General features: G+C 40.6%; 1 protein-coding gene across 1 annotated transcript; it reads left to right on the top strand.

Annotated features, from left to right (window-relative positions):
* The first annotated feature begins 1,736 nt into the window (after nt 1-1,736).
* On the top strand, nt 1,737-7,127 carry LOC149282123 (vasculin-like protein 1). The gene is made up of 10 exons (XM_089498615.1): nt 1,737-1,796; nt 2,407-2,536; nt 2,659-2,948; nt 3,808-3,874; nt 4,084-4,277; nt 4,602-4,742; nt 5,156-5,333; nt 5,816-5,939; nt 6,276-6,378; nt 6,975-7,127. The coding sequence occupies exons 1-10, from the start codon at nt 1,737-1,739 to the stop codon at nt 7,125-7,127; spliced, it is 1,440 nt and encodes a 479-aa protein (XP_089354741.1).
* The last annotated feature ends 2,680 nt before the right edge of the window (nt 7,128-9,807 follow it).

The following is a 9,807-nucleotide window of genomic DNA, read 5'->3' on the forward strand; positions in this document are numbered from 1 at the left end:
TCTACCACATTTTTGACTGAATTTATGATAATGACAGTCTTTTCTTACGTGACCAGATGCCTAGAGACATGCATGACTTATTTTCTTGGCTTGCCTTTAGTATTCGTGTTTTAAATTAATGAGGGCCCCAAGTAGACTTACAGAAGAATCAGTGCATGCTTGGACTTTTATTATTCTTTGTTCCTGAAAGTCGTGATTATTTTTTTTGTAAAGAGACTAATATGACAGTAATAAAATGCCACATTGACTTGACAAGGACACACACCTGTTTAATGAGGTGAACACGGTAGTATAATTTATTTTTTTTTTATGTGTGGATTTTTGGCTTTTCTTCTGTTTCAACATTACCCTCCTATTTGACTCATGTGAGCGCAGTCTTTTCCCAAAGATATTTTTTTTTTTTTTTTTTTTTTAAATATCCATATATTTAACTTTTTTTTTTTTTTTTTTTTTTTGCTCGCCATTTAAAATAAGATGAGTGCTTAACGTGGGGTGTGTTCGAAAGGAGGCAAGCTGGCATGTAGGAATAAGGGTAGTTACCCTGCCAGGCTTCCTGCTGGGCTGTCTTTATTTCCTATTTTGCTGGGAATTTTTAATACCCATCTAAAGACCCGTCACGCAAAACTGGAAGGAGCTGCCAGTGTTATTCAGAGTAGGGGGTAAGTACTTTTACATTTTATTTTTAACTTATACATTTTTTTTATTGGTGGTCCTGTACGTTGAGGTCATCATAAGTTCTGTGCAAACGTTTTAGGTGAACGAATGCTTTGAAATATAGACATGTTAATAGTTTATCGTTTAACAAAAATGCACAGTGAACAGAAGAAATATCAAATATTTGACCACCCTTTCCATTCAAAACCACATCGATTCTTCTACGTACGTTTGCATAGAGTCTGGGATTTTGTAGTCAGATAATGGTGTATGACTTTACACCAAACAGGTGCTAATAGTCATCGATTGAACATATCGGTTGAAACACAATCATTAACTGAAACAGGAACAGCCAAACACTCGATACTGAGTATAGGCGCATAGTCGTCCATCATCCAAGGCCATCGGGGAGGCATCAGGTTGGCCCCCAAATGTATTCTGCAGCATGGTGACGCCGCCAAACATACAGCTAAAGTCATTAACATAAAGGAGGAGTTCTGGCTGTGATAGAATGGATTGATCTTAACATCATCAAGTCTGTTTGGGATAACATGAAGAGAGAGAAGCAACGGAGGCTGCCTAAAACCACAGAAGAACGGTGCTAGTTCTCCAAGATGGAACAACTTTCATGCCGAGTTCCTTAAACTGTTTGCAGGTGTACATAGATGCTGGCAAAGGGTGGTCACACCAAATGTTGATATGATTTTAGATTTTTCTTTAGTTCACTTGCCTTTTGTTCAATAACAAATGATCAACGTGTATTTTTGAAGGCATTCTACCAGCTTGCATGGTGTAAAAGACTACAGGGGCAGTAAAGGCCACAGCCGCTGGTAGAGCAAGCAAGTGATTTTTCTTACTGCAAAATGGTTTATTTACCAAAATAAATACTTTACTCTAATACTTGAGGTGTTTTTCCCTGCCATCCCAGGTGACACTAGGATAGACTCCTCTTGTCACCAGGGATTGACAGGGAAAAGAAGCTCTCGGTAAGTAGAACTTCCTGTTTCTTTTCCCCCCAGCAGGTCCTGCCTTGGCCATGAGGATTAATGCCTCAATTCATTGACAGAAGACTCAGGACCTAAATGGCGCAGCATGACTTTGTTCCTGCTTGGCTTAACTTCTCCACACCACAGTCCACCAAGGTATGATGCCAACCATGACGCTGGACTCTGTGCTGTAAAGAAAGTGTACGTTGCCATCTGCTTTCTCATTTTATGGTATGAGCAGGGACATCTGAGAAGCATACCGCTTATAAATAGCATCAGCTGGGGAACAGCGTAATGCTACACACCTTCAGCTCTTGGAGAGCTGCTCTGATGTTTGACCAAGTCAAACAAGCTGAATATCGGTGGATTCTCAATGTTCTAATATTCATAGGCAGGTCTGATAAAACCTTAGGAGTAGCTAAAGCTTTTAGTATTTTACAGTTGGGCCATCTCGAATTGAACACCAACGATGTGTCCCTTCCGGGCTTATCGAAATTCCCAGCTAATTCTTAAACTGGTCTGTCTGGCTACGTTGATTTCTCCACTCCTAATACAGACCTAGTAGAAAATAAAAACAGAACATGCATTATTTTTTTTAAGACCTTGTTATCAAACATGTCAGTGTTTCTTCTGAAGCCAACATGGGCTTTATACTCTGCCATAAATGCCGTGCGTTAAAATTCTTGTTAAATGTTCCTGGTAATATTTTTATTTAACTCTCCATTGTACAACTTCATAACTTTAATTTTTCTTGATGTTCTCATAGCCCTCATCTGGTATTGTTGAGAAACATGGAGAGCATCTACCCAGGGGAGAGGGCCGTTTGGGAGTGAGTCGCAGAAGGCATAACTCTTCAGATGGCTTCTTCAACAATGGGACTCTCCGGACTACGGGAGGTAATAATCTGAAATATAACCTAACAATACAACCAGTTCATACAGAATGGGAACCCTGGATGTTGCTTTTTTTTTCCATTTCTTGCAATTTCCTGACATTTGTTTTAACGGTTTTCTTATAGATTCTTGGCACCAGCCATCCTTTATGCGACATGATTCAGTGGACTCTGGGGTCTCGAAAGGCTTCAACGTCAGTACACAATCCAGTTGGCATGGAGGGCCCCGCGGGCAGGAAGGTTCTGTGCCACGTGGAGGAGGAAATGGCAGCGGTGCAGGGAACCCGGGCCATCGTCATCGCAATGGCACTGCCCTGTCTCGTAAAAACACCTCCTTGCAGGAAAAGCAGACGCCAGAGGCCAGAGAGGAAAAGAACGCGGAAAGAAAAAAACCCCAGTTTGAAGAGGAGGACTTTGTATGTTGAGTGCTAAAAAAAAATAATCTGCATTTACAAACTGTGTTAACTTTAAATAGTGTACATCAAACAATTCCCTTTAGTTATGGTAGAAGGGGTGAGTTGACCCTACGTAATGTACAGGTAAACTTAAAGACTTTGGCAGAGCCAGCTCAGCCCTGCTTGTAGGAGAAGAGCTTCACCAACAATTCACTCTTTAGAGAGTCTTAAGCTTACTGGCAGAAAGCTGGTAGCTTTCAAGTTGTATTTCTGGTATTATGGCCTCACACATGTGATTTATCTCCTTGCTTAAGGATTAATCAATACCCTCACAAACAAGGCAGAAATGCCAACTATAGGGTAAAAATAAAAAACATTTGAACCTTGCCGCCACCCTGAAAATTCCCTGAATTGGTGTAGCTTGGAATCTCACCTTTTTTCTGTTTTCTAGCACATATTCCAAATTGCTGGTTGAACAGGAATCTGGTCTGATATTGGAAACTTTGCTAATATGGCAAGCGGAGAATTCTCCAATGTTGCTCATAGTGTCCCTCTGTTGGCCTGCTTTATGTGTCTAGGTGAAACAAAGACTCAATACGGTTTCTTGGCTCTGCTATATTAGAGGAATCTAAGGAATTTAACATATAGATAGTATGGCTGCCAATCTGTGACTCATCCTTCCCTTTTAGTTGGTGTCCAATACTTAAATAAATGGAGCGTATACAGACCTCATTAACAGGAACTGTGCATAATGCAAATACATCTTATACATTTGCATGATGACTTATGTATTTTTTATTTATTTTTTACCTAAACTTTTGGTGAGCCATAGGCTTCTTTACAAATCTATTCTCAATCTTTTTTTTTTTTTTTTCCCCAGCCATCTTTAAATCCTGAGACCAGCAAGCATGTTATCCAGAGTAAACAAACTGGGACAGGCGTTTGGGGTATGTGAAAACTTTGCCAGTACATGCGACAAGCGCTAGTGTTCAATATTTCACGTTTTATGAGGGCAACTCAGTTTTAATGCTTTATACCCTCTGTAGCCGTAAGCACAACGCAAAACTTTGGTAGTTCACTGAAGATGCATTTGGTTAATATGAAATATTTTCAGAATTGCAATCATGTATTCTGATGACATTTTATTATTATACAGAAAATCCTCCCACTGCCAAGCAGCCAACAAAGATGCTGGTCATCAAAAAGATCTCAAAGGAGGACCCGTCTGCCTTCTCTGCAGCATTTGCATCTCCAGTACCTCATCTTTCTAATGGTGGCACCAAGACCAGCCCATCTGGGCCTATTGTGTACAAGAATCTGGTCCCTAAATCCGCACTCTCTTCAGCCAAGGTACTGTCAGGGGGAGACATTAAGGTGACCGGTGAACCACAGAATTATGTTGTCTAATCCCTATGTGGTGCAAATGTCCTGTTTAGTTTGCAGCATCTGTTGACAGGAATCTATGCTCTGTAAGTCTGGAGAAACAATTAATTGGGTGTCAAAGTGCTCAAAGTTGTAAGAAGACGTTACATTGTTTCTGGGAAGCTGTGTTTCTGGACAGCTCATCTTTGATAGTGGCATTACCCACAGTTTTAATCGTCTAAATCGAATGCATTTTTGTTACACCATAGTTTGTGTTGGTTCTTCAATAAGGTCATCACTTCTTTCTTACAGCCTGGTGCATGGAAGTCCAATGGCCGCGATTCCAAACCTGGCTCGCTATTTTCCAACAGAGATTCTGCTTTCACTAGCCCAGTGTTGGCCACAAAGCCATTAGTACAAGCCCCAACACCCCTGTTCTCTGCCCCCAAAGAGGTAAGGTGCCCAGTGCAAAGAGCCATTCTCTCTCTCCTCGATTATTTAATAACCTTAAGACCAGGGTCACATGTTGTTGTAGTTTGGAACCAAGTTTATGCACATACAACTATAATGAAAGACTAAAATCTCTATGTATAGAGTTTGATTTCAAAGGAGGCAAAAGGATGTAATGTAAGGAACAGCCTCACTGTAGTCATGATAAAAGCTGTGATGGTTTTTAAGCATGCTGGATATTTGGGACCAAATAAAGTTTGAGATTTTTTTACAGCAGGAAAAAAATGGATGGACTAGATGCACCAAATGTAGATGATGCTTAATTGTGACTGCAGAAGTTACAGGGCTCAGTAACATACTGTGGTTAGATCGTGTTTGGAAAAGTTGTGGATGCATGCGGTTTTTATTTGCTGCAGGGAACAGCCAGCGTCACACCACCCCTCGAGCTCAGCATCTCAAGACTTAGCAGAATGACTCGACGGGTCCCCGATAAGAAGAGCGAATTCCTCAGGACTCTAAAAGATGAACAAGATGCCGACCAAACGGAGGACAGAGATAGCGACAAACTGGAAGAAGTAAGATTTCTAAGGAGAAGTGAAAATATTGGAAAATGTGATATTTTGGTTACTATGTCAAACTGTAATGGCAAACTGAGCTGATTCTTTAAAGCAATGTTACTGAAGTTCCCTTCACCATTGGCCTTAAATAATCAGAGGGTCCCTCTGGGCGATTAAAAGAAAATTCCCCACTTGATGATTTATTATTATCTTGGGGGAAATTAATCACTTTAAGTCCCAAGGGGAGTTTCTCACACAAGAGGTCCGCAGGAGGTATTGCATGATTGTACTGCTGATCAGTCAGTAACCTGGAGATCATGAAAACCAAACTAGATTGCTGCCTAATGGCTTGGTACACAAGACAGGCAGGCTTACGCGGCCATGCGATCCATAGTAAAAACCAAAAGTGCTACCCGTCTTCAACTTATCTGTTGAGATCGGCAGACCTAGAAGCAGGCAGACTTGTCTTGTATTTAATGAATTTTTCAATGCAGAAATATCCTCTTTCTTAGGTACGAGGCCCTTCTGACCTGAATGGTCTGGAAGGAGAGCATAGCGAGGAGAGCTTCCATCACAATGGCATCACCGGTTCTCAGGAAGAAAGAAGAGAGAAGCTGTCTTATTCACTGGAAGCAGAGCACAGGTAACGTGCTGGGTTTCCTCCATTCATCTAGAAGACCTATTTTCGATTATTAGGTCGACTGCTCACAAACTAGTTATCTAGAGACACTTTCTTATGGAGTTTGGTGATCTTTGCATTGCTTGAATGCCTCTCCAGATCTCTGTTGTATATTGAGGGGTGCACATGCAGGGTGTGTGGGGTGGCTGTTCGACAGTCCTAGTTGTACCCTAAAGGATTGACACCAAATGTATTTTGCCTTGAAGAGTAACCAGCAAGAAGATTACACCACGTCACGGCAAAGGGTCTCTTTGGAGATTCTGCTAGGTAAATCTGGGTATGTTGTTTTTTTTCCATCAGATTACTGAAAGAGATGGGATGGCAGGAGTCCCCTGAGAATGACGAGGACTGTCTGCCTTTAACAGAAGCAGAATTACAGGAGTTTCAAGTCAAATCTCAGCAGGTGAGTGCTTGATAATTGATTAATACATAGCTCTGGTACAAATTTTCCTTCTCCAAAAAAAAAAAAAGTGAGACCTTTAAGGATGTATAGAAGTCTGAGCTGACATTTGGTTTGCCGGCTGTGTTCCTGTTCCAAATAGAATACCTCTAGATTATACAGCATGACTACAATCCTCGAACATCTGATGACATAAACCCTGAGTGTGACTCCGTCAGCAGTGATGTGACGGGTGTGTGGCTATCCTGAACAGACTAGACCAAACCAAACAATGTTCTCGTGTCCGTCTCTCGTTCTGTTTCACCCCTTTGCTACCTTAAGATATCCTGTTACGTCTTAAGACATAATGGGGTTTATTCGCTAAAGGGAGATTAGGAAAGAGGGACGTGTTTTCAACCGCCATACTTAACTATTCATTATAAAAGACAAACACTAGCGGAAGCCCACTTACGATGGGCCCTTCATCCTGATATAATCAAGTAGTTAAATCACAACACTTGCAAACTCTGGCAACTTGTACTAGGACCAGCAGGCCGTGACTGTAGTAGCCGCATGCATTCAAGTGACACAAAGCATTTGCTTTCTATTTATCATTACAGCTCAGGAGAAATGGCGTGGGGCAAAATGGCTTCCTGAGACAGCCACGTCGGTGCGCTTTGCTCTTCGCGTGGCGTGGCCCTCTGACCCCGGACCCCAGCGAGTGCTCGGACACGGACACAAGCAGCACAGACACTTCAGATGATGAGTCCTGATCCTCACATGAAGCAAGCAGCAAGGCACCCCCCTTCCTAACCAGAACTCTGTTCATAGCATCGCATTTTGCTTGCATAAGTTAGTCTTTATGGGGGGGGGGAAGCAAGACACAGTTTTAAGCCCTTTGCTGCCAGGGTGCCCTGACTCGCTTCCAGAGAGTAGGTGTTGAATGTTTCAGATGTATTTTTTTTTTTTTTAATCTGTTACCACGCCTGCGGTCTTTACTTTGTCGTCTCTCTATGCTTCCTAAACCCAAGACTGGTTTGTGATGTTGCGTGGAAAGAGATGGGTTGTGTTTTTTTTTTTTTTTTTGTTTTTGGTTTTTCCTCCCCGTTGCTGCATATCTCAAACTCCTGGCTTTCCAATTTTTGCAATGAGACGAGAAGCTTGTAACGCCTGTTGACTGAATTGAGAAAATCCCTAACACGCTAAAGCAATCGCCATTCAGAAAATCTCCAACCCTTCTGCTCTTAATTGTGATTGATTTATGTTGATAACACAGGTATATCTCGCTATCATGCTTTGTCTCATTACTGAGAAGTTCGAATTGTTCATCCATATTTCTTTTTCTTTTTTTAAGGGAAAAAATTTGCAATTGTAAAATATTGAGGATTCTTTTGTTTTTTGTTTTTTTCTGTTTTTTTTTTTTCACAGCCTTGACATTCAGGGTGGATTGTAAAATAAAAACAAGATTTGGGTAAAATAAATTACCATTCTTGGGGAAGATTTCAGAAGATTATTTTGATAACATTATTTACAGATTAAAAAAAAAACTGGTTATCTGTATGTGAGGGCGATGTCACCACAGCAGCTAATTACTTGGAATAAATATTTTGCATCAGTTTGCCAAACACTTGTGTGAGTTTTTTTCTTTTATTATATAAATTATATATTCCCTCGTTATTTGGACTGTTTGCTGGGGATGAGTGCATCCTACATTTATTACATTAATTTGGGGAGACAAGGGGCGCTTAACCTGCAAGTAACAGGCTTTTTTTTTTAATTTAAATAAATAGCAGTGCGGTGATGTCATTGATTATATCATCAACAAACTATGTGATGTGGGATTTTTTTCCTGTTTGAGTGAGAACCTGCCTTTTTTTTTTTTTTTGGGTTTGATGCTGTACTTTCTGTAGATATGATTAAATTATATACTCTTATATAAATATCTGTTATAAGCTTTACAAACACATTATGGGCTTGTGGGAAATTAGGACACAAGCCAGTTAATAGTTACATATTATACAGACAACGTTCCTTCTGTACCACCATATATTTTATTTATGACATCATCAAGATTCTGCAGGGCTGTAAATGAGGTCATCCATTTAAAAAAAGCAAAAGTATATTAGATAATTAAAGTAAATTGCATTGGCTGTAGGTAGGATTCAGATGCTAGGCTACACATTGCTGTATTTTTATTTATTTTTTTTTATTTTTTTACTGTTTATATAGCACCATCATAATCCATAGAGTTGTACAATGGGATGTTTTAAGATTTGTAGACATGCCCCTTAAAATTGACCTTTTAACCGTACAAAGTGGATTTAACACAATTTGCCGTTAACAAATAGAAGTCAAGTCTCTTCGACGTTAAAACTCCCAGTGCATCCTGGATCCCGGTAGGGAGAGTGTTAAACACCCTCTTGTTGATACAGTATCAGAGTGACTTTCTCATTGGAGAAGCTTCATGTTACGCTCCGCCCCAACGACGCTCCCGGGGTCTCCATGGCAACCGCCGCAGATTGACTTGCAAACTTCAGCCATACAGTAGGAGAGCTGGTAAGGAACCGGGACTGGGAGGTGTGTGTTACTGCGTGTTACCGTGGATTTCCCAGGTGATCTGAGAATTCTAGAGTGTTTTTATGTTTAAAATAAGAAAAAAGGGAAAAAAAAGTAAAATTAAATATTTAATTTGTAGATCGATGGACGGGACTCCAGGGATGAGTCACAGCACCTTTACTTGTATAGCGCCAGCTTATTTAACAGAGACAATTTAACAACATTAACACTTGTTCAGACAACCTGATCCTCTGAGCTGACAGTCTATTATACCAATGACACATTTCCCAAAAATGGCAATTCTATGAAACGCTGTACTTTTTTAGGCAGCTTTTTACGAAAATATCAGGTGTTGAATTGCGCTGAGAGAATTATTACTGGTCCTGTCTCTGCGACGTGATAACGGGATTTCACCGGTCAGACCGGGATACATTGAATTGATATTGTGTGCTAGGTTTTTTTCCAGCTACTTAACATAGAAACATAGAATTAGACATTAATCAGTCGTTGGTCTCGTCATAGATTCAGGAGCCGTATGCCTACAACATGCAAGTGTAAATACCCTCGCTGTATTACCCGCTACCACTTCTGCTGGGTGGCGGTTCCACTTATCTATCTTCCGCTTAATAAAGTAGAACCTTCCATTCCTTCTAAGCTTCTGACGCTTTTGTTGTTTTTTTAATAATGACCCCTTGTTCTAACAATATTTTAGTAAAGTGGGTATTGTTGGGGGCGGGGAGACAAGAAACACATTTCGGATTCCATGCAGTAGAGTGGAAAAAACCCAGAGGTTTAGATGTAGTGAGTTTTACTTTACTGAGAGGGAGGTAGATAAGTGGAACAGCCTCCCAGCAGAAGTGGTAGATGTTCATACAGTGAGGGAGTTTAAACATACAT

The sequence above is a fragment of the Sceloporus occidentalis genome, unplaced genomic scaffold, assembly GCF_023333645.1.
Source record: "Sceloporus occidentalis isolate IW3139 unplaced genomic scaffold, rSceOcc1.0.p SCAF_122, whole genome shotgun sequence".
NCBI classification, from domain to species: Eukaryota; Metazoa; Chordata; class Lepidosauria; order Squamata; family Phrynosomatidae; genus Sceloporus; species Sceloporus occidentalis.